The 26,535-nt window shown below is 37.9% G+C and overlaps 1 protein-coding gene across 1 annotated transcript; it reads right to left on the bottom strand.

The window, feature by feature from the left end:
- Positions 1-8: 8 nt before the first annotated feature.
- Positions 9-26,535, bottom strand: LOC137406438 (ubiquitin-protein ligase E3A-like). Its single transcript, XM_068093023.1, has 15 exons — positions 26,469-26,535; positions 25,248-25,416; positions 24,785-25,017; positions 22,743-22,912; positions 22,287-22,385; positions 21,565-21,776; positions 20,525-20,645; positions 18,046-18,233; positions 16,139-16,333; positions 13,123-13,267; positions 11,017-11,222; positions 7,498-7,662; positions 4,425-4,601; positions 1,746-1,866; positions 9-928 (listed from the first exon to the last, which is right to left on the bottom strand). Exons 1-15 carry the CDS (start codon positions 26,528-26,530, stop codon positions 732-734), a joined length of 2,460 nt encoding a protein of 819 aa, XP_067949124.1. The 5' UTR covers positions 26,531-26,535; the 3' UTR covers positions 9-731.

The raw sequence follows: 26,535 nt of genomic DNA, 5'->3' as shown, positions 1-26,535 counted from the left end.
ACTATAAATAGCGTTATGTTTATAGCTTTCTTTATTTTGCTTCAATGAAGACCAGAAGCATAATAATGGTTATCACTCATTGATGCAATTCTTTTTCTCAACTATGCCATGGACACAGATAGTAGAAAAGCACTGATAAATTGGTAAAATAATGGATTTTAACTTCACAATTGCTATGATTTTAAACAAATATTTCATAAGCCGATACGAAATAATTCATACCGAGGTATATGGGTGAGCATATATCAGTGTGTGGGTCAGCAAGAACATAAATAATAACAACAGAGCCAACGAATGAGAGCTTCCTACAGAATGTTTTCTCACAACATGCAAAACAACTAGAAATAATTTCATCATTGAACAATGCGCAGTATTTAACACTACGACAATTGCTTTAACATTGTTCAGACCTTAAAATAGAAGTGCCAAAGGAAAAATATACTGATGACAAACCGGTTGACAGAAACATAAGCTTTAAAGCAATGATTTAGAGTGGGGGTAATAGAGTATGATTGTTTTACATACAAATAATCCCCGTAATATTTAATATTACAAATATCATGATCACTGGGCAAACAGCAAGACAATGTATTCGTATCATTGAAGCCAACTTCGCTGACCTGTTCTCGCTCAGAACCATGGCTTTAAGTTGTAGCAGCTACGTATGAGCCGAGGCTACGAAGTTTCATATCTAGGCAACTGAGCCAGCAGCATATGATTTCCTATTTTACCTATAGCATGCCAAACCCTTTAGCGTGAGTGATGGCTAGCAGAAGCCTTTCCTTAAGTTTTTCTAGGTTATTGTAATCTGGTAGCAAGAGCACGTTGAAGCAGGTGTGGGAGGTAGGAAGTCTGTCGGAGTCGGGACCATTTTTGGCTATGACCAATTTCAGCTTGGCAAGGCCACCAACAGGCACCCGGTCGCTGCCTGCTCACAATCAATGACAATAATAATATTATGAGAGAATGATAATACAATCGAATTAGCTCTGGAATTCAACTATATCATTATTGTTATTAGCTTTATCTAGATTATAGTTGATACCGCCAGATTTTTGTTTGGTAAGCTTGTTATGTGTACAGTCAAGCCTCAACATACAAAGCAAATATCGGAACAAATCAACTTCATATGTCAACACTCGCACTTTGGGACACGTGTAAACTTGGTGATCAGAAAACGGATGTGATCTAGGTAGGGATGGTCATAGAAATAAGAAGCTAGTCAAAATTGAACTGTCTGTACTTTAAATTAGCATAATATTTTTGTTTTAATGTTGAAACTTTTTTGAACTGCATCACAGTAATTTCTCCACATCATTTTCACATTCCTCCTCACAATAACTACAACGTGGCTTCAAAGATTGATGAAGAATTATCTGAAGATGTGTGATGCTCATGTTTCTCTGTTATTTGTAGTTTCAATTCATCACTACAACCATGAGCCCTGATGGTCTCAAGAGCCATGATTTTTAAGTTAAAAAATTAGAGTGTGAAGTGCTGTTTAAAATCCTTCCATCACCATAGAACTAAACAATGTCAAAGATAATTGGGGAAATTCGTACCGATGTACAAACTGCGCTGTTTCGAAAAACTTATTCGGAAAAATTTCATTAGAAAAAATTTCACTTCAGATTTTCTGACCAATGTTCAAATTCTATAGCTGTAGAACTATGCCCTATTATGTAGGGTTGCCGCCCCATTATGTAGGGTTGCCTCCCACAACAGAAATATCTGCAGCAACTTACCAGAAACGAACTGAAGTAACCTCTTCTGATCTTCAACGGACATATTGTGCACAACCTCCCAAAAATGTTTAATGGTTTCGCTTTCACTATCAAATCCACCATCATACTCAGTGGAGTTCTCCTGTAGGACAAGGAGAATACATGCCAGGAAGGGACTATTTACACCTGCTGGTTACAAATTTTGCTAATACTTAGGCAAAACTTTTGCTACAAAATGGCTGATGTTTTTGTCGAAAAAAGTGTTGCATTCAGAGATTGCATGTGCTGACCAATGAAAGTACAAACCTATATGCTAATTTGCACTGCTACACACGATGTGCAAGTGGCTAGTACCATTGTGCCAACTGATATGCACATCATACAAGGTTCATATTATGCATTTGTAAATCACAAAACATGAACTATTAGTTTTACAATCTAACTGGGTGTTGTACAGTTCAAATTCTCACTTTTTTAAAGCATAATTCACATGTCTAATATTAAAAGTATTCTGTTTCATACCATATCAGTCTTACATAATAACTACTTCTGTTCAGTCAGAGAGTAAAGGTTCAATAGAATCGTATGAGACAACACGCATGCCATGTTCAGTCAGTGAGTAAAGGTTCAATAGAATCATATGAGACAACATGTATACCACATTCAGTCAATGAGTAAAGGTTCAATAGAATCATATGAGACAACATGTATACAATGTTCAGTCAATGAGTAAAGGTTCAATAGAATCATATGAGACAACATGTATACCACGTTCAGTCAATGAGTAAAGGTTCAATAGAATCATTTGAGACAGCATGTATACCACGTGCAGTCAATGAGTAAAGGTTCAATAGAATCATATGAGACAACATGTATACAACGTTCAGTCAATGAGTAAAGGTTCAATAGAATCATATGAGACAGCATGTATACCACACCACGTTCCGTCAATGAGTAAAGGTTCAATAGAATCATATGAGACAGCATGTATACCACGTTCAGTCAATGAGTAAAGGTTCAATAGAATCATATGAGACAACATGTATACAACGTTCAGTCATTGAGTAAAGGTTCAATAGAATCATATGAGACAACATGTATACCACGTTCAATCAGTGAGTAAAGGTTCAATAGAATCATTTGAGACAGCATGTATACCACGTGCAGTCAATGAGTAAAGGTTCAATAGAATCATATGAGACAACATGTATACAACGTTCAGTCAATGAGTAAAGGTTCAATAGAATCATATGAGACAGCATGTATACCACACCACGTTCCGTCAATGAGTAAAGGTTCAATAGAATCATATGAGACAGCATGTATACCACGTTCAGTCAATGAGTAAAGGTTCAATAGAATCATATGAGACAACATGTATACCACGTTCAGTCATTGAGTAAAGGTTCAATAGAATCATATGAGACAACATGTATACCACGTTCAGTCAGTGAGTAAAGGTTCAATAGAATCATGTGAGACAACATGTATACCATGTTCAGTCAATGAGTAAAGGTTCAATAGAATCATATGAGACAACATGTATACAACGTTCAGTCAATGAGTAAAGGTTCAATAGAATCATTTGAGACAGCATGTATACCACGTTCAGTCAATGAGTAAAGGTTCAATAGAATCATATGAGACAACATGTATACCACGTTCAGTCAGTGAGTAAAGGTTCAATAGAATCATATGAGACAGCATGTATAATACGTTCAGTCAATGAGTAAAGGTTCAATAGAATCATATGAGACAACATGTATACCACGTTCAGTCATTGAGTAAAGGTTCAATAGAATCATATGAGACAACATGTATACCACGTTCAGTCAGTGAGTAAAGGTTCAATAGAATCATGTGAGACAACATGTATACCACGTTCAGTCAGTGAGTAAAGGTTCAATAGAATCATGTGAGACAGCATGTATACCACGTTCAGTCAATGAGTAAAGGTTCAATAGAATCATATGAGACAACATGTATACCACGTTCAGTCATTGAGTAAAGGTTCAATAGAATCATATGAGACAACATGTATACCACGTTCAGTCAGTGAGTAAAGGTTCAATAGAATCATGTGAGACAACATGTATACCATGTTCAGTCAATGAGTAAAGGTTCAATAGAATCATATGAGACAACATGTATACAACGTTCAGTCAATGAGTAAAGGTTCAATAGAATCATTTGAGACAGCATGTATACCACGTTCAGTCAATGAGTAAAGGTTCAATAGAATCATATGAGACAACATGTATACCACGTTCAGTCAGTGAGTAAAGGTTCAATAGAATCATATGAGACAGCATGTATAATACGTTCAGTCAATGAGTAAAGGTTCAATAGAATCATATGAGACAGCATGTATAATACGTTCAGTCAGTGAGTAAAGGTTCAATAGAATCATATGAGACAGCATGTATACCACGTTCAGTCAAGGAGTAAAGGTTCAATAGAATCGTATGAGACAACATGTATCCCATGTTCAGTCAGTGAGTAAAGGTTCAATAGAATCATATGAGACAACATGTATACCATGTTCAGTCAAGGTGTAAAGGTTCAATAGAATCGTATGAGACAACATGTATACCACATTCAGTCAGTGAGTAAAGGTTCAATAGAATCGTATGAGACAACACGCATGCCATGTTCAGTCAGTGAGTAAAGGTTCAATAGAATCGTATGAGACATGCATACCATGGCCTGCAGATCCCAATCATCGCTGCCACACACCAACTCCTCAACCTCTTCGGGAGTAAAGAGGCTTTCCATGGGACTCTCATCTGTTACCATATGAAATCCCTTGTAGAAAGCGTTGAACTGTTTCTCCACCATTTGATTTAGAAGATAGTCGACGTACATGTCACAATATTCCTACAATAAGAAATTAATTGATCAGCTAGCCGTCAGTATAAGATGACCTACCATAGCTCTGATCAAACAGTTTCAACAGTTAGGTTATGAGACACCTGCTCACTATTTACAGGTAAGTTATTAGACACCTGCTCACTATTTGTAGGTAAGTTATTAGACACCTGCTCACTATCTACAGGTAAGTTATTAGACACCTGCTCACTATCTACAGGTAAGTTATTAGACACCTGCTCACTATTTGCAGGTAAGTTATGAGACACCTGCTCACTATCTACAGTTAAGTTGAGACACCTACTCACTATCTACAGTTAAGTTATGAGACACCTGCTCACTATCTACAGTTAAGTTATGAGACACCTGCTCACTATCTACAGGTAAGTTATGAGACACCTGCTCACTATCTACAGGTAAATTATTAGACACCTGCTCACTATTTGTAGGTAAGTTATGAGACACCTGCTCACTATCTACAGGTAAGTTATGAGACACCTGCTCACTATTTGTAGGTAAGTTATGAGACGCCTGTTCACTATCTACAGTTAAGTTATTAGACACCTGCTCACTATTTGCAGGTAAGTTATGAGACACATGCTCACTATCTACAGTTAAGTTATGAGACACCTGCTCACTATTTGTAGGTAAGTTATGAGACACCTGCTCATTATCTACAGTTAAGTTATTAGACACCTGCTCACTATTTGCAGGTAAGTTATGAGACACATGCTCACTATCTACAGTTAAGTTATGAGACACCTGCTCACTATCTACAATTAAGTTATGAGACACCTGCTCACTATCTACAGGTAAGTTATGAGACACCTGCTCACTATCTACAGATAAGTTATGAGACGCCTGCTCACTATCTACAGGTAAGTTATTAGACACCTGCTCACTATTTGTAGGTAAGTTATGAGACGCCTGTTCACTATCTACAGTTAAGTTATTAGACACCTGCTCACTATTTGCAGGTAAGTTATGAGACACATGCTCACTATCTACAGTTAAGTTATGAGACACCTGCTCACTATTTTTAGGTAAGTTATGAGACACCTGCTCACTATCTACAGGTAAGTTATTAGACACCTGCTCACTATTTGCAGGTAAGTTATGAGACACATGCTCACTATCTACAGTTAAGTTATGAGACACATGCTCACTATCTACAGTTAAGTTATGAGACACATGCTCACTATCTACAGTTAAGTTATGAGACACCTGCTCACTATCTACAGTTAAGTTATGAGACACCTGCTTACTATCTACAGTTAAGTTATTAGACACCTGCTCACTATTTGCAGGTAAGTTATGAGACACATGCTCACTATTTACAGTTAAGTTATGAGACACCTGCTCACTATTTGTAGGTAAGTTATGAGACACCTGCTCACTATCTACAGTTGAGTTATGAGACACCTGCTCACTATCTACAATTAAGTTATTAGACACCTGCTCACTATTTGCAGGTAAGTTATGAGACACATGCTCACTATCTACAGTTAAGTTCCAGACCTGCTCACTTGATCGCATCGATGATAGCTGTCTGTGGACACCGGCCTCGCTTAGTTTTTTGATTTGATATTGACTAATCTGTATAAGATTGCTCACATGTCCAACTTCCATCACAATAAAACAAATGATCTGATTGCTCCTTGCTACGTCTGAAAACAATTTTTAGCCATGCACTGGGTGATTAACTGCAGTTACTCAACTATGATTGCTATTTCGCTTGACTTTTATAATAAAATCAACATACCAAGATAGGTACACTGTTTAATCTAGCCGTTGTACTGTTAATGGTTGGCTTGCAACAAAATTCACATTACAGTTATTTTGTATCAAAAGATTCACCATGTCTTGCTCTGCTGTGTTGTAGGTGCAAAATATGTGGAAATGTGATTACAAGCTCTTAAAAGCTCAAAAACGAAAAGCTGCCGTAGATTGGAATCAGTTTATTTATCTGACATAATCATTACATTTCGTTATTGTTTTGTCACATATGTTTTCACGTGAATTGAAAGGCCATGAAAAGGCTCAATATAAAACTTCTCGTAGCACTAGTTTCTGACCAACACTTCATCTTCTACCGGAAAACCCGTATCAAATATAGATGCTCACTACTTTACAGTTTTGGCTTGGTCTAATTGTCTAGTCGTAATCTGATCATGTGACCCATACTTCACGAATAATTTCTGCAGCATTTTTCGACTATCACAGATCACCCCCAGGCTCGTCATGTTTATCAGACAATGATATGTACTCTTTCGAGCTAAGGTTGAAAATCTAAATGAAATTTTACGGTAGGTTATAGGATATCAGTGCTGAAAGTGAAAGCATTACAATGACGATAAAATAGACGCGTAAGAACGATAGACATGGTTTTATTGATTGCGTGAAATATATTTGTGAAAATATTTTGTTGCGTAAAAATGTAAACAGAAGCCATCTTGTACAACTACATCCCATTTGAGCCGTTTTGGAAAGAGATTCCAAACTACGGTGGTCTCATGTGGCTGCGATTAACTGTTCGTTTTTTAGCTTTTAAACGGCTTGTAATCAAATTTCCACATATTTTGCACCTACAACACAGCAAAGTAAGACATAGTGAATCTTTTAATACCAAATAACTGTTATGTAAATTTTGTTGCAAGTCAACCTTTAACATATCCAGCAATGCAAATGATTAACTATGCTGTCTTTGTGCTAGAAGTCTGTACAGAAATTTGACTATTAGCTGCATTCTTCCTTATAAATGTCAAATAATACTTCTTGACTAGCTAGCCCGTGATTATTGCAGTTTCTCTCCAAGAATACTAACTACACGTACATTTCGAATCCAGATAATATGGTATACGACTGTCCACTAGTATATCATGTGTCTTTCAAGTTAGCTACTGACCTTTCTGTTATCGTTAGTCACAAAAGTTTCTGCACCGCCTTCCTTAAGCGAGTGGGAGATAATTTCCCCAAACATGTTCTTCCTGCTGAGAACAAAAGATGTCATAAAGTCCTCCTCAACATCGCCTTCGTACTCGAGAAGCTGCTGAAGTGATGAGTGCAGCACCTGAAATAACGATGGTTGTGCATATCAATAAGTCTTCATTTGCTTTATCGACACAGCTGCAAAGTCGAATGTCAAGGAAGTGCAAATGCAACCGCTGTGAAACAATACTGAAAAATTCCAGTCCTTTAGTGAAAGCTAGAAAAAAGTTAGGAATTTCTCAAACGGTTTTGGTTAAAATATGCAGTGATTAAAAATGGTTGACAACAATCAGAAAATGCTGTAAAACAAGAGTCAATAACCTAGTAGAAAACGTGTAACAGGTAAAACATATCCATAGGATAAAATTACTTTAATTGATAAACCACGACTATCATGTTTGCAAGAGGTGACAAATCCATCGCCAGACCAATAATTGCAAACACAACAGAGTTCAAGTCATAGAAATTCTGAGACATTAGTCAAACTGAGCTGAAGTGTATAACCTTCATGAGATAATTTCCAAAGGCTCTGCCACACCAGGTGAAAGAAAGTGACATGAACAACAGATGAGAAAAAGTGACATGAACAACAGGTGAGGAGCAAGTGACATGAACAACTGTTACAGGTGAGAAAAAGTGCCATGAACAACAGGTGAGAAAAAGTGACATGAACAACAGGTGAGGAGAAAGTGATATGAACAACAGGTGAGAAAAAGTGACATGAACAACAGGTGAGAAAAAGTGACATGAACAACAGGTGAGAAAAAGTGACATGAACAACAGGTGGGGAGAAAGTGACATGAACAAGAGATGAGAAAAAGTGACATTAACAACAGGTGAGAAAAAGTGACATGAACAGCAGGTGAGAGAAAGTGACATGAACAACAGGTGAGGGAAAGTGACATGAACACCAGAGAGGTTGGATAATAAAAGTTAAAGGTTGACTAGCAACAAAATTCACATTACAGTTATTTGGTATCAAAAGATTCACTATGTCTTACTCTGTTGTGTTGTAGGTGCAAAATATGTGGAAATGTGATGAAAAGCTCTTAAAAGCTCAAAAACTAACAGTTAATCGCAGCCATCACAAAAACGCAGTAGGTTGGAATCCATTTCCATAACAGCTAAAATGGGACGTAGTTGAACATGATGGCTTCTGTTTACACTTACACGCAACCTCATTCGTCGAAGTATATTCACAAATATACTGCACACATTCAATAAAACCATGTTATTGTCCTTATTATTATTTCTTATTGTCCTATTTCATCATCATTGTAATGCTGTCATTTTGAGCACTGATATCTCAAAGCCTACCGTGAAAATTTGTTTAATTTTTTAACCTTAACTCGTAGGAGTGCATATCACCCTCTGATCAACATGATGAGCCTGTTGGTCACCTGTGATAGTCAAAAAATGTTGCAGAAATTGTTCGCGCTATTTGGCAGGAAGTATGGGTCACATGATCAGATTACGACTAGATGACTAGACCAAATTGAAGCGAAACTGTAAAGCAGTGAGCATCTATATTTGATAAGGGCTTTCCGGTAAGTAAAACCCGAAGGGCTTGTCGTAAACTAGTGCTACGTCATGTTTTATATTGAGCCTTTTATTGGCCTCTCATTTCACGTGAAAACATCATGTGTCAAAACAATAACCAAGTCCGATTGAATACGTCATCAAAATAAGGGATTCCAACCTACGGCCATTTTCGTGATGGCTACGATTAACTGTTCGTTTTTGAGCTTTTAAGGGCTTGTAGTCACATTTCTAAATATTTCGCATCTACAACACAACAGAGTAAGACATGGCGAATCTTTTGATACCAAATACCGTAAAACCTCTTATTGAACGCCACCTCTATTTGACCGTCACCTCCAATTGACCGTCACCCTGAGAAAAGGATTGAAAAATAGACCGCCACTCTCCAATTGAAGTTATTGAATGCCACCTCCCTTTGACCGCAACTTTCACATTATTTAATCTTGACGAGCCCATAATATCAACTGATCAGTAGAAAAGTGTCCACAAAATCGTATTAATAATGATACGTATATATCAATAACAATTAATTCTCTCGTTGTCCAATTCCGAAGCGTGTTGCTTTTTCATTAAAACTTTGAAAGCAACACCATAGCAATAACGGTCTCAGGCTAGTGGTAGCTCTATGTTTAACGCGGTCTTTCTACTTCGAATTATCCTACATACTGTATATAAAAAACGGTTTGAATTTACGATGGTAGATGGAACTTTGAAAGCAACGCCATAGAAAAAACTAGTAACTGCCTCAGGCTAATTATAGTAGTTTCTTGTTTAACTGGGGCCTAATACTTGGAAGGACATGCATATAAAAACCGGTTCGCAAGTTTTGGACGAAAAGTTACGTTTATTGTGAGCAAAACTTTCACGCGATGTATTAGTACTAAATGCAGCGCGTGAAATTTTTTCTGTCAAAACCCGTTTGGACGCTAATATCGACTAGTTCAGCAGTGCAGAAGAAGAGTTGAGGCCAAAAGATATTGTTGAAGGTATGGGACAATTAGAAGATGTTCGTTCCATCGAGAGCAACAATTAGAACGCAGCTATCCGAGCAAACAATGGAAATATTTTTGTTTCAAAAATGTTAATTTTTGTTTCTGCATGTAAAATAAGTATGGTTCGTTTATGTCACTTGTTCATGAATATATATTTGTACCATTTGATAGATTATTGCTGTATACCTTATAAATATGCAGATTTATAGCATGTTTTTAAATAGCATCCTTGCGGCTATCTCAACACAGCTTACAATGAATCGACGCTCATAACTCTACTTCTAGTGCACATAAAAAGCTAGTTTTGGCTGCAAACTGTAGCAAACATATCAGTGAGTGCAAAGAGCTTTTATTCAACAATGTTAAATATAGATAGAAAGTAAATATATGTCTTCAAATTTAAAATGAAAAAAAAAAATGCCAACGAATTGCAAAGAAGGACACATACTATAATATCATCGCAGGCCAATTGCAAGCAATAGATATCAACTAGTAGAGATATTTCTCGGTTTTTTAATGCACATTTATTAAAAGACGTTTGACAAGTTAGAGGTAAGTTAGCAAATTTATAGCATTCAAAATGTTCAATATCGGTCCACCGAAAAAACAGGGCAAAATATAGTCGACATTCGATTCGCTTGTAATAGGGCTAAATTTATTTTCCGAAAATTCTGACGAGCCATTGAAAAAATAGCTTGCCTCAATAGGTTTAAAAAATAGACCGTCAGCCTCTATTTGAAAGCCGCCTCCAATTGACCGCTACTATAAGGAAAAGGTTGAAAAATAGAGCGCCATGGTGTTCAATTAGAGGTTTTACGGTAACTGTAATGTGAATTTTGTTGCAAGTCAACCTTTAAACTAATCCCCCAAACAACAGTAATTCTCCTGAACTTGAGACTCACAGGATGAGAGGAGCGCAGGTCATGAATAGTACCGAGCTTGCCCATGAGCTTCCGGTAGATGACCATGGGGAACCTCACGTCTAGAATAATGTTGTTATAGATGGCAAGGCCGAGAAGGATCCCAACCAGAGTGAATTGCGCTTCATTTTCGAATGAATCAGGGTTGAACCAGAACTGTCTTGTGTCAGCATCGTACACGAACATTCCTGCAGAACAGTTTGACAGCACTTTATTATGACCTTATTAGGAAAACCTTTAACTGGAGTAGATTTGTTACTGATACTAACACGTGATGATTTCTCATCATTCATTGTCAAAAGTACTCACAGACCTCCATGTTTTATTTCAAAATTTCAAGTCCATACCCTAGGACACTTATATTTCGCTAGTATTTAGTTTCGTGAGTAGCACACAGAGTAAAATTTCGCTGCAACTTAATTTCGCGGATCTGATGAGTGCAAAAATATAGTGATGTGAAAATAAATGCATTAGATCATACATATTTGGATTCCTCAGGTCCAGTTCACTAGTAAAAATTCTTTTCAATTTAGGACTAGTTTGTATTTGTGAACCGCGGGTAGAAATGTGTGGGCGAGATCGACAATGCAACTTGATCGCTTGCTGTTATTTGTTTCTTGGACTATCAATGACGTCTAGGTCCTTGCCCTTGCTGCCGTGACTGATGTGGCACCAATATTATATCTCAAGTATTTATAGCACGCGGTGGCCATGGCCCAAGGTTGTTATTGTTTTTGGTTGGTAATAAAATTCATCGCTACAATAATTATTATTCCATTTTAAAACTTTCCCTACCAGACTTTCATCCTCATCAGTTACAAATTCAGTGACTAAACTAATAGCATCATCTTCCTCATTTGTCTTGGCTTTTCCACAGGCCCGTATTCCCTGGGGCGGCTGGCCGGCTGAGCCGCCCCAACTTTTTAGGAATTTTTGGTGGCTAAGTATAGTCAAACTTGGAGAACTCGCCTTCAGATAAAATGTAAAATTTTATCACGAACACTTGGTTAACTTGAACGGATTTGTTTGGTCCGTTCCCACGTAATGATAAACTGCTTTAGATAACTCGACCTCAACATCATTAACTTGAACAGTTATTTGCCCAACGGCTACGGGAACGGTTTTTATCGCTGTAGAATATCACTTTATTCCAAGCCAGAGAGATAAACGTTAACTTTTAATAGTTCTTGGGCGTCATTATTATCATGATTGGCAAAATATATTTGTTAACGACTTTTATAAAGGTTTGCAAAAGGTCAAGTTTTACCAATCATCCGTTTGGCAATGGCCCAACGAAAGCGTAAAAACCTTCGGATGAACTAAAAAGAAAATCGGCAAAATTGATCTTTGTTGAAACGCTCAAAAGAAAAAAGATGTCTTTTTTCTGAGCGTTTCAACTGCGGTCAAGTTTAGCCTATATTAATCTGAAAACGTCCTAGCAGTCACATCACCTAAAACAAACAAATATCAAATAATAGAAAAAATGTTTATACTTTCCAGTGAAATCTTTTAAAACTTTACGTGAGATGCCCGGTTGAGGCCCTACATGAAAGAAACCTGTTTAGGGGGCTGATACCGCCCCTCCAAACAGCCAGATGCTCATAACTAGTCGCCTAACATTAGCTGCCCCAATTTGCAACCAGGGAATACAGGCCTGCTTTTCCAAAAGAACTTGTTATCTCAATTTGCTTTGCCACGCTGCTCAGTCAGCGTATTAGCTATAATGAGTTTAGCAGAAATTGCCCAAATGAGCCCAACCACACACAAAGGTTACCTGCATTTCCAATATGACGATTTTATTGTGGATATCAATGAACAAAGCTATTTAATTTCGCGTTTTCGCTCATTCGTTATGATAGTTTGGTTTCGCTCATGAAATTTTCGCGAGATGAATGACGAAAGTTAAAAGGCGAAAACGCGAAAGTTAGATGACGCGAATACATAAGTGTCCTAGGGTATAACTGAATACAAGTGCATCAATTTTGCCATGTGAAACCTTATATAGAAGGGTGATTAAAATACTTTTTAAAAATAATGTTTCTAAATTGCTAGATTGAGATCTATCTGAACACAAGACTGAGCACCAACCAAAATCAGGGTTGAAGATCTCCTCAGTGATAAGTTGAAAAAACTCTTTTGATACGCCTCCCTCATCAATTCCCTGCTCTCCTTCGAACTCGACATAGAGCTGTTTCTTTAGGTCATTAGGGTTGTCCATGTACGCTACCTCCAACTGACAGTTATAAATAAGATCAAGGTTTCCAAAAGTGTAGCAGCTAATACTCATGAAAGTATATTCAGCCTGATATTCCGATATTATCGGGTGAGATAATTAACTCATTGCGTACTCGGCAGAGTTTGCAAATGGCCGAAAGCTACGCGGTACGGCTTTAGGACAAATATCTATTAAAACCTGCAAAAGTCTACATTTAGTAGGCTTCGTATAAAACACTTCTGATTAGTGAGTAGTTAATCAATTAGCCTATCATGTCTAGAATTAAACGGTTGAGCCAATAGAAAACATGTTTACAGCACACCTTGAGCTTCACTTTGCAAAAATGTTTTTTATCGCAATTTCTTCTTAGCAATTACCAGTTGTTTCAGACCCATTACAACTACCGAGCCTGTACAAATGGTAAATGGTACAATTACCAGTTGTCTCAGACCCATTACAACTACCGAGCCTGTACAACCGGTAAATGGTACAATTACCAGTTGTCTCAGACCCATTACAACTACCGAGCCTGTACAATTGGTAAATGGTACAATTACCAGTTGTCTCAGACCCATTACAACTACCGAGCCTGTACAATTGGTAAATAGTACAATTACCAGTTGTCTCAGACCCATTACAACTACCGAGCCTGTACAAATGGTAAATGGTACAATTACCAGTTGTTTCAGACCCATTACAACTACCGAGCCTGTACAAATGGACCAGTTGTCTCAGACCCATTACAACTACCGCGCCTGTACAAATGGTAAATAAATGGACTTTTAGATACTAGATTTTACCAACATTCAATTATGCCCCAGAAAAAAAATAATTGGATAGCGAAAGTATTAATACACTGTTGAACACAAGTTTCCCGTGATCTAGAATCATCATGAGCAAATTTGAAATCTAACAGCCTCTAAAGTTTTTCAAAAATACACACTTTTGATTGCCAAACTTGCCCATTCACGGTGTCATAAAAAGTATGCATATGCATGACACAGAAACGAGTGTTCATTACCCTTTAGAGACGTATATTTCAGTGCACCTAAAGTGTGATGCAACTGTTCAGCGAATAAGAACCATACGCGATAGCCATGGTAGGATGCATAGATACAACATATGGGCCGGAGCGACTGCAGCCATGGTAGGATACATAGATACAACATACGCGCCAGAGCGGCTGCAGCCATGGTAAGATGCATAGATACAACATACACGCCAGAGTGGCTGCAGCCATGGCAGGATGCATAGATACAACATACGCGCCAGAGCGGCTGCAGCCATGGTAGGATGCATAGATACAACATACGGGCCAGAGCGACAGCAGCCATGGCAGGATGCATAGATACAACATACGCGCCAGAGCGGCTGCAGCCATGGCAGGATGCATAGATACAACATACGCGCCAGAGCGGCTGCAGCCATGGTAGGATGCATAGATACAACATACGGGCCAGAGCGACAGCAGCCATGGTAGAATACATAGATACAACATACGGGCCAGAGCGGCTGTAGCCATAGTAGGATGCATGGATACAACATACAGGCCAGAGCGACTGCAGCCATGGTAGAATACATAGATACAAGGGTGAGCCATGATGCTACGACTAATGATTTATTTATCACTTTCAGTCCTATCAACTAACACATAAACGTACTAGTTTAGGACTTCTCCCCCTCACTTACAACATACATATACCAGTAACTTACTTTTCCAAAGTTGCGGAAACCAATATTTACAGCCTATGTAGTTTTTTGCATTAGAATGCCCAATAACTTTTCTTTTGAAGGTCAAGGTTTTGGAAGGTGAAAAAACCAATGTTTTCTGGCTAATTTTATGCGCTTCTAGATGTCACGGCTTCTATTAAAAATTATGGTTACAAAGTCATCAACTTTTAGGAAACCACCTTATATTTTTGGAGTCTGTAGACAATAGAAATGAAATACTGCATTAGTCACACTAGAAACCACCCCAAACTGTATACTATTAGATGCAATAATTTCAAGTGATTAATATGGAGCAAGTTTCCAATATGAAGCAACTTGGACTCAATTTTTTTCAATAAAAGGGAATGTGCAACTGATATTGATGAAAAATTAAAGCTCCCATACTCATGTGTCTATTATGCTCTATGTCTATGCTCTCAACTAGATAATTTTGTGAAATCTCTGTAACAGAGTTTGAAATATTCTTGGAAATAATTGGTGACCCTGAAAAAGGATCTTGGAAGTTGTCAGATCAAAATAAACAACAAGTGGCTATTGTACTCCAATCTGATGAATCATGCATGCAATTTGAAGAACAAACATCTGCGGGCACCTGTTTATTAACAATTTACTAAGTGCCCTGTCCAACCAATGTCCTGCCCAAGAATATCCCCGGTCCAACCAATTAACATTAATGCATGTTGGTTGATATGCAGGTCATAAGATTATTTAGCCCAGTTGTATACAGTTTGGATTCCTCATTGTGTACAAACATCCCAGAGTCTGCAACCAACCAATCGTGTAATTTCTTAAGTCATTATTAAATCCCAGGTACTATTCAACATAAGGCACAACTGCAACTCAATGTCAACATGACAGACAACTGCAACTGAAGGCCAACACGGCAGACAACTGCAGCTGAATGTCAATAGGGCAGACAACTGTAACTGCATGTCAACACGGCACACAACTGCAGCTGAATGTCAACATGGCACATAACTGTAACAAAATTGTCAGAGGTCCATGCATACTTTCCATAATGCTCGTGGTGGTAACATCATCATGACGTAAACTCCAATCAGGTGTTCTAATATAGACTGTGACAATTTCTTTACAACAATGTAGAAAAAGAGTCAAGCACGAATTCTATAGCGGAAAGGAGGGTATCTCAGCGCATACCTCAACCAGTGCGTCATCTATAAGATGATCTCTCCTTACTCTGAGTCTAAGGTTAGGGACATGTTGGCCACCGCTGATCAAACTAGACAGAATGGCTGACCTTCTTTCACTCAACATCCTCACTCGGCTGTCGTAGTACAAAGCAAGGTTCTTTGTAGCCGTGTTGAGCAGGAAAGGGTGGCTGATAAAGGAAAACTAAAAGTATAAAACAACGAAATGTGGTCGATGATAGAAAGGAAAGGACAGCCATGCTAAAAACTAGAGAAACAGAGAAGAGAATATCTTAGTTTTCGCGGTGTCAAGATAAGCATCAACAACCTTTCCGAAGTGAGACGGGAATGAAGAAAGACAATCTTTCATGAACTATTTATTTACTGAAAAAACTCAAGTAAAAATATTTTATAAATTCATTCAAAAACCTATTTAAGTAATTAGAACATCGCTACAAACTATTTCCAAAGCGAAACGAAAAGAGCATGAAAACTTTAAAAGCAATAGTCTTAAGAGTTGCTTTATCAGCCAAGTGTTGATGCAAACTGGCTACCAAATTGCATTCGGTAGTTGTGTACTCCCGCCAACACTTGCTTACGGCTACAGTATAATACTTCATTCCGTGTACATTGTCTACACCGAGTTGCAATTATGGATGCCTGGCCTCCTATAAGCATTGGTAAAGTATCCCATGATAACGCATCATCCTATCACATTCCATCATTTTGTGATATTCTCATTTCTCTATCTAATGGCGTTATTCTTTATACAAGACATGGGTAGACGAATCTCTGGCCCATGTTCATCAATTCAAAACAAGTCCCATAACATCGTTTGCAACAATCCAACCATCTAATATTGCCAGCATACAGAGCAAAAAGATTGTAAATTTGACTTTGTCAATGTTTGTTACAATGTTTAGAATTTTTAACATATTGCTACAAAAACTTCGGTCATAGACACAAATATAATCCATCGCCATCACATTCAGCAGTTAATTTTCATAGCGATGAAACTACAAGTATTATTCTTTACTCCACACTAAAATTGCAAAAAATGAACAGATTCCATAGTGGTTTATCATGTTAAAATAAAATGACAAACTAACTAAATAGAAACCAATTTTTAAAACCATGAACTATGAACTAACTAATAGGGTTGAAGCATATTATTTGCTGTGACACGAAACTGACATAAAGAAGAAAACTCCTAGAATATAACAACTAAAGCTTCACAAAAGATTACTACTAAAGTAAAGCAGTTTACAAGGCTAAAACAACAAACTTGTAGGATACAGCAATTTTACTAAACAGAGTGGACAACACCTCCATAAAGTAGAGCTCACATAATAGAGAGAATGACTCCTAAAGCAAGCTTATGACTCTATGAACCTTATGACTATAGAGAGACGACCATAGACTCAGCATTTAGCAGTGTTGAAGTATCGACTTGGTAAAGTGTCTGATAATTTCTACAATATAACACTGACAGCAGACCGATAATAGAAAAGACAACTCTTCAGAAATAGCATTGCTACGAGCCTGATAGAGGAGAGAGGATAACTACTACGATTTGATGATGATAAAAAACTGAAAAAATAGAACGCTCAATTTAGAATGTAGCATGATTGGTAGGTCGTCATAGCAGAGAGAATATTTTATGATATACATGTAACAGTGCTATAATACTGATATAGCGAAGGTGATGATTTTAGTAGGTTGCTGATAGTAGACTAACAAAGTTGAGTGGATAGCACTAGATGTTATAAATAAACATAGCAAAGAGGGGGTAACTGCTGAAATATAGCACGGATTTCTGAAAATATAGTCAGGATTGTGGGACAGAAACAATAGAATAGATGGCCTCAGGAAATCAGCAGCAAAATGGCTTTACAGGTGAATGAGTCAATTGAATACCCTTTTTCCTTCTGAACGAAAGTATGTGAAATCAACATCCATCTCTAGAGTATCGTTTACAGCACTGTTGATAAACTCATGTCTGGGTATGAGTGCATTCCGGCTATCCAATGGCTTTACGCCCAGAGCTAAGGCCAAAGGATCTTCTTTAGACTCTGCCCTGTCCTTGCCAGTGCTCTCCGTTGCACCTGGGGTCAAGGTCAAAAATGTACCACTAGCGGTGCCATACACTTTTAATAATTTGAGTGGATAATAAAAAACAAACGCATCGATTATGAATGCGGTCAGAGTTTGGCTACAAAGAATTTTTAACAGAAATGTAAAGTAAAAGACAGTTGAAAGCAACACAATCAAATTGCACTCACCGGTCTCTTCTATATGAATAATAGCAGTAACCAATGTACATGACAATGTACACATGATGTCAATATTATATATGCCATATATATATACAGTCAAACATGGATAACTCAAACTTCACGGGACCGAGTGAAAGTGTTCGAGTTATCAGAGCGTTCAAGTTGTCAGAGCACTGTCATAAGTCATGTATTTATTAGTAGATACACGTACATATACAAACTATAATATAAATCAAAAGCATGAATGGCTTGCTTTAAATAAAATGCTTCTAATGCAAAGTTTAAAATTTTTTTATCAGAAAGTATAGAGATTTTTCTATCCCTTGAGATTTGTTTGTTGTTTTATGCGATGTGACCGCCAGGACGTTTCCAGATTAAAATTGGCAAAACTTGATCGTCGTCGAAACACTCAGAAAAAAAATCCATCTTTTTCTTCTGAGCGTTTTAACAGGAATCAATTTTGCCAATTTTAATCTTAAAACATCTCGGCAGTCACATCACCTAAAACCACAAACAAATCTTAGCTGACAGAAAAATATCTAAATTTTCGGATAATTTTTAAAACTTCACACGAGTAAACATTTACGACCAATCCAAAAACGCATGCTTCACATCTGAGTAGTTGTTTCATTTAAAAAACCTATCGAGTGTAGTCTGTGAAAAGGTGTGTTATCCTTATATATCCACATATAATCACTCTTACAATATGCATTATGCACGTTGTGTCGATCTTTATTAAATTTTTATCGCTAATACTTTTTAACGTTTTTAGTTTGGGCGTAACTTAGCTGACGTGTTAGCGACCCCATTAATCAGGTTTTATACGGTCTCCTAATTGGTTCCATTATACGGTACGGGGGAAATATATGTACACTATATACCTATAGGGAGCACTTTACTCGCTAGGAAGGCAGAGTAGTCGTAGCTCCGCGATTAATGTAAATTCCTTCGGATTAAAACAAACCAAAGTTTGTTTTAAGTTTGTTCCTTCGGCAAAAAACTGTTTGAGTTAACCGTGTTAAGTTCGAGTTATCTAAAGCAATTTATCATTGCGTAGGAACGGACCAAAGAATCCGTTCGAGTTAACAATGTATTTGAAATATCCGTGGCTGAGTTATCCATGTTTGACTGTATATATATGTCATATACCAAAGATCAAATAGCATGGCCCTGCTAATGAGTCTATACCAAACGATAAACAAGCAAAGCAAATGATGTGCGATTCTATCAATGGGAAACTTGAAAAGTCAATGATATTAAAGCAAGGATTTATCTGTCCTCTTCAACCAAAGTCAATGATATTAAAGCAAGGATTTATCTGTCCTCTTCAACCAAAGTCAATGATATTAAAGCAAAGATTTATCTGTCCTCTTCAATCAAAGTCAATGATGTTAAAGCAAGGATTTATCTGTCCTCTCCAAGCAAAGTCAATGATATTAAAGCAAGGATTTATCTGTCCTCTTCGACCAGTCAATGATGTTAAAGCAAGGATTTATCTGTCCTCTCCAAGCAAAGTCAATGATATTAAAGCAAGGATTTATCTGTCCTCTTCGACCAGTCAATGATATTAAAGCAAGGATTTATCTGTCCCCAACCAAAATCTATGATATTAAAACAAGGATTTATCTGTCCTCAAAATCAATGATATTAAAGCAAGGATTTATCTGTCCTCTTCAACCAATTGCTGTCAACTACTTTCTTATCAAGTTCATGTTGTTTGACTTTCACACAACCCATGTGGACAAAACTACTGAGATTGACAAAATCAATAATTGATGAGTCACATGATCTATCTATGCGTTAAATAATCCCCACAAGGGGCTCTAGTCTTAGTCTTTAGCCAGCGGGCCAACACAACGCCATGACTATGATAGAAAAGTTGTGATAAACGCCATGACTACCATAAGTGGTAATAAACGTCATGACTGATAGGAAAGTTGCAATAAACACCATGCCCCTGATAGGAAAGTTGTAATAAACGCCATGACTACGATAGGAAAGTTGTAATAAATGCCTTGACTATGATAGGAAAGTTGTAATAAACACGATGACTACGATAGGAAAGTTGTAATAAACGCCATGACTACCATAGGAAAGTTGTAATAAACACAATGACTCACTCTGAATGAACTCCTGAACACTTTTCTTTAAAATAGTATAATGCTCTTTTTCCCTGAACTGCATCTCGGGGGTATCCATTTCACCCCCTAGTAGAGACGCGTAATAGACCAGTTTCATCATCTACAAGTAAACCTCTGACCATGACATCTCAATATAAGACTTTGTAAAGAGCTATATATTTCACACCATAAAAACCGCTATAATACGTCTGCAAGTATGTTAATAATGCACCTCTAAACACTAACAAGCTGGATAGGTAGTCTTAATTACTCATAGTATCAGGAGAAGACAACTTCTGATTCGGCTCCACACGCTAAACGAATAGCATTACCGTAAGTCCTTATGCTCAAGCCGCGCGGCCTGTCGTTGGGCGCGGCTTCTGGTTCAAGGTCATAAGCCGCGGCTAAAGCCAAGTTTTTAAAACGTACGTGGGGCCCAGGGCGGCTTCTCGATAAATGCGGTCTCTGCTCAGTTCCGCGCTGTAACCATAGAATGGCAGTCATGATACACTTTTATGTACGGGGTTTTGGCGACCTACTCGTTTGTTTTCAAGGTCATGTTTCATGTTTATGGAATACTTTAGAATAAAGAAGAATTTGTCGCTCATGTTTAACTCACCACAGTCATAGGTAATTAACACCTTTTCATTCTTGACCGGCATCTTTCCATAAACGTTAAGCTCTCTAACAGTGCAATAAAAATCTAGCTGAGACATAGTAAATAAGTTATTGATGCAAGTGCTTAAGAATTTTAATTCGAACTTGAAAGTAAAAGAAAATTATTTTCATGTGTACTGATGTAGCCTGGTTTCTTATTCAAGAGGACAGGGGTATAACGAAACCCGTCTTAACACTCTCGCTCCCGAAGGGGGTCAAGGATGACAAAACCTCAGTCATTAGCCGCGGTCTGTGGGCATACGCGGCTTGTTGGAGAATTATTTTTTCTTTCGTGAGTCATCTGTTTTTGAGCACAAGCCGCGCGGCTTGAGCATGAGGACTTACGGTACCTTTATTTAAGCTCACTGGGAAGACGAGCATACCTTGGCAGCGCTGGTTATAGAGTCATCATTATTAAGGTGTCGTGACCCCCACTCATCATGAGAAACAATTTTTACGGTGATCAATGTCTGGAGGGAGAAAAGCAATGACCTCTGGTATTCTTTACCCATCCTTACGAATGTCTGAACGAGCGTCTTCTGACCTTGAAGTGGCAGATAGGTGACAGCCTTGAGGAATTCTGGATAAGCTTGCTCTACAATACCCCACATGCGCCTTGTCAAGACAAAACACAAAAAAGATAAAATGGTTGCAAGACTTCAACAGTTGGATACGAAACCGATGAGAGACTGATCTCCTTCACAACAGCAGGAGACAACTCCTTCTCTTACCAAGATGGTAAACAAAGTCTTATAAGCTCAGCGTTACTCTAAGAACCTAGCAGATCTACTCTAAGAACCTAGCAGATCTACTCTAAGAACCTAGCAGATCTACTCTAAGAACCTAGCAGATCTACTCTAAGAACCTAGCAGATCTACTCTAAGAACCTAGCAGATCTACTCTAAGAACCTAGCAGATCTACTCTAAGAACCTAGCAGATCTACTCTATGGCGCTATTACAGTCAGGAAACGCTAGATCAGATCTCTCCTTATACACATCTATGCTGTGTCTAAGTGAGACTTGTAAGCCATGTACAACTGTATAACATCTATAACAATGCCCTGGTGTATATACATGGTAACACATACATGGTAACAGACTCACCAATAAACTCTGGAGAGCCAATTACAGGTAGCGAAAGAATGATGAGGATGATGTTCACAATCTTTGGGTCTCTCTCATAGGCTATCCTATACTGCAGTTCTGTCAATATAAAAATGCTTACTAGTTGGTAGTCACGCTTATTGACTACTAACACCGGCTAGAAAAGCTGAAGAGATCAGAGAGTCGGCACTCATAAGCCAACTGGCCAATCAGAACGGCTAACACTCGTAGTTAGTCAAATAAAATGCGTTTATGCTTCTATATCCAAGCTTTTCACTGCCACACGGGGACTTGCAAAACTTACAGTGAATAAAGCTAGATCTCAACTATGAGAGACGTAGAAAGTATTAATCTAGGCATTAGAAGAGGGTGGACAGATAAAGCTATGCAAAGGAAACAAGGGGCACATGGTTGAATAAAATGCACATGAAAAAGACGAGAAAATTGCATGCTCACCAATAGCAAGGCCAGTGGAGAGGGTTGTAATAGCGTTACAGAGCGCAGAAGTGAATATATTATCTGAGAGTGAGAAGAGGTCGGTATATGCAGCTTGTAGTGATGTCATATCCAGTGTAGAGTTGGAATCATCTTCTTTTCTAAAGCTCTGCAGCAGCACATCTATCTGACTACAACAACAAGATGGTTATGAGGAACCTTAGTGCGCATCATGTTAGGGTTACTTAAATATGGAGTTAGTCGCCCATGAATATCACCAGGTTATGTATCTCACTATCCATCATCTCATGATTTCAGTTAACAGACCTAGACAGTGTACTTTTACTTAACATCTGTCTGTAAGCGAGATTCTACTGTCTAAATAACTCTGTGATCTTTTTATATGTATGTCTGGAGAATTAGTTGGCTCGAAACCAATTATAATCAACATAAAATGATAAGATGAATCATACTGACTGAGTAATGCAAACTTCGAGTTCTTGAGAAGGACTCAAAGTGTCAAAGGTTAGAGGTCATCCAAATCAAGAAAACAACAACAAACTACCGCCGATGTGTTAGTTTTCGAATGGATACAGCGATTTATTTGAAAAATCATTCCTTCCTGATGTGCAAAGTATTTTCAGCCATTCTAAGCACCACAGATTGAACGAGCTGCAAGTAGTGGTATTAAACTAACATTAAACTGACTTCCTTGCGTTTCACACTAAGAGCATCTATAAAACTTTTCTCATGGAAGTGATGCACTTCCTCTAGCCTGGTTTATCTCTTCTAATTGGAGTTAAGATTATGAAATGATCATGTGTGATGTAAAAGATAATTCAGAAACATTAACTGAATGAAACACTCACATCCCTACTAGTATACATACCATAACGCTGCTACACCTGCTGCCTATATACTCAAGCCGCGGCTTTACATACATCAATAAAATTCATAGCGAATGCACAGCGTAGACATTTACAATGACTAAACATGCCGACATAAATAAATGGCATATATTGACCAATGTATGGTGGCTATTTAAAAACCTCATAATCTCGACCTGAGAATTATTACATCTCGACCTGAGATGTTTATAATCTCGGGTCGAGAACACGCGAATTTTAAGAAAGAACAACATCTACGTGGTGTCGGGTAGAAAATTCTAAATGGCCACGACCAGCCACCATACCAATGAGAATTGGCCTTTGTCAAGTTTCACTATCCTTATTGAAATATCTTCACCGTATTAAATATCTATTAGAGATAATCAACAAATTGGTAGCAGCAATAGCCCTTCAGCCGCCATTCGCATAGCTATACTTATGCTCAATGGAAATAATGTCGCGTTTCGAATGTTAGACGACTTCAGGAAGAGGAATTTGAGTTTGGGAAATGATCAACAACAGAAAAGCTTTCACTCTTAACAGATATGATCAGTTAGAGAAATACACTGAAATATTCCATGAGTTGCACCACTTTGTTGAGTGCCCTTTACACATTTGCTACAGGCAAGACTATCTTTATTCATATACACCGTAAGTAGTCGTTTGTGTGAAGACCTATCGATGGCGCGCAAAAACAAATCCTCACAATAATTAAAGCTACACCCGTCCATTTGAAATCATGGTTGGAGAATGGAGAAAAAGATCACTTCATGCGGGATTTGAACCCATAACGTTCGACATAATGACCGGCACACTATCAACTGCACCGATTGTGTGTCTTGCAGGGTTTTATAATTATTACGCATACAGTTATTCACCGCACTTTGACACACCTGACGATCTTTCACGGCACTTGAGACTGTCAGGGTACTAGCCTTACATAAAATCTTTTTGCACTAGAAATGAATAAAATGGAATCAGGATTATGTTTATGGGAACAAAATCTTTGACAAAATGCAGATGCATAAGCGTCTTCTCTACCAACATAGACCGACATGTTTGTTTACACACAATGCTAGGCGCAACCGTTGGCGACTCCATGACATCACACGAGCGATGCTAACAGCGCGTGTCGCCAATGAGAGTAGCGACAGAACAAGGTTGATTGAAACCTACCTAAATGATCGACCAATGAGACGCACGAGTTCCGACCAATTCTCATGTTTCTTGCACTCTTTTATGGTATCCAAGATGAGAGTGTGGGAAAGGGGTGTCACTGTGGAAGGTGGAGTAGCCTTACAGCTAACGGATGAACTTTGCTGGGTGAAAGCATCTGTGGAGCTACTGGTGGAAGGAGTCGGTTGGGTAACCATCGTCTCCCGTGCGACTGTGCACTCCACCGCTATTTTCTAAGACAGGGCAAACTCTTGGATGATCATTTATGGTTTGTTCTGGTCACTTGTCAAAATAAATCAATTATTCAGCATTTGCAATTCAATCATATCAGAGAATCACATATAACTGAGCTTGAATAGACCCATGTCGTGAAACCTCTGGCTAAAAATACCCATTTCCTGAACATAAGCCAGATGTCAATAATAACAACCATGCAACTCGTCATCAAGGGCAGACAACCCACCTGCTTCACTAGTCTTATCGCCTCTATTGCTGCCTCATTCGGAGAGACAGATGTCCTTTTGTAAAAGTGAGCAGAGGATGCGCAGTATTTGTTAGAGCACACAGCATTTCCACATCCCTGAGTCAGCAACTTGAAATATTGTTCAATCAACTCCTTAGGACTTTTTTGCCTGGCAACATTGGTAACCCTATAAGGCCTATCTTATATCATAACGAGCAAACCATACAGTATTGGCTACTAGCCAGGCATATGATATACCTATCACCATAAGGAGCACGCAAACGGAGAGTCAATATGGCTGTGAGTGGAATGCTAGTCAGCATCAACCCTATCATTAAGGGAAACTAAGAATAATTTACACGTTGTAGTTTGTTCTAATAAATAAATATACCTCCCAAAAAAAAGTATTTCATATTACATAAACCAAAAGTGTGCAATTTTAAAACTTACGGTGACCTACTTATGTGAAATACCTAGAAATGGCTCAATACTTCAGTTTTTTCTATACAAACTTACAAGAGGCACTATTAGAACTGTAAGAGTGTACAGTTGGCAGCATTCACTCGTTCTGTCTAAGAATGAGTGAAATGCTGACTCAGAAAAGCATCGTATTAAGTTTATCTTAAATCAGAAAAAGAAACAACTACCTATTTTTTATTACTTGAAATTGCAACATTCTTAGTTCAGATATTCAGCTTTCCAGATAAAGCATATCATAGTTGAACTAATAATGTAAAGTGACACTTGACATAGCAAAGTTTAGCTAATAATATACAGTGTAAAGTGAAACTTCACATAGTATAGTTGAGCTTATAATATAAAGTGAAACTTTGCATAGAATAGTTAAACTGATAATAAGTGAAACGACATAGTATAGTGGAACTGATAGTGGAAAGTGAAACTTGACATAACATAGTTGAACTGATAATATAAAGTGAAACATAAAAGAATTTAGCCGAACATTTAAAATGATGCTCGCATTGTTTGATTGATATAGAGAATGAAACTAATTATGGGTAGAGTCAAGTGTTATCTACCTGAAATGAAAGTAAGAATAGAGTGAATGAGCAACAACGAAACCGCGACTTGGCTCTATGATCATGAACAAACTCGTTGCAACCGAACTGAACCGGTGAAGCACACCAAACACTCCGCTATGTTTAATATTTAACATCTAAAACTGTTAGTTATGTATGTATGACAACTCCGCAGACGACTCACAGTTTGGTTTCGAGAGGAGACAGAGCCGAGTCGGAAGCCTCTCCCTGTTCATCAACCTCCATTTCAC

This window comes from Watersipora subatra, chromosome 10, assembly GCF_963576615.1.
Source record: "Watersipora subatra chromosome 10, tzWatSuba1.1, whole genome shotgun sequence".
NCBI classification, from domain to species: domain Eukaryota; kingdom Metazoa; phylum Bryozoa; class Gymnolaemata; order Cheilostomatida; family Watersiporidae; genus Watersipora; species Watersipora subatra.
This window is presented reverse-complemented; position numbering and strand designations above follow the sequence as displayed.

Excerpts from the sequence above, each read along its gene's own strand:
- LOC137406438 (XM_068093023.1), bottom strand. The coding sequence starts at position 26,530 with ATGGAGGTTGATGAACAGGGAGAGGCTTCCGACTCGGCTCTGTCTCCT. Across the intron at positions 25,417-26,468 it reads TCTCCTCTCGAAACCAAACT|GCAAAAAAGTCCTAAGGAGT; the intron begins GTGAGTCGTCTG and ends CAATGTTGCCAG. Across the intron at positions 929-1,745 it reads GTTACTTCAGTTCGTTTCTG|GCAGCGACCGGGTGCCTGTT; the intron begins GTAAGTTGCTGC and ends GATTGTGAGCAG.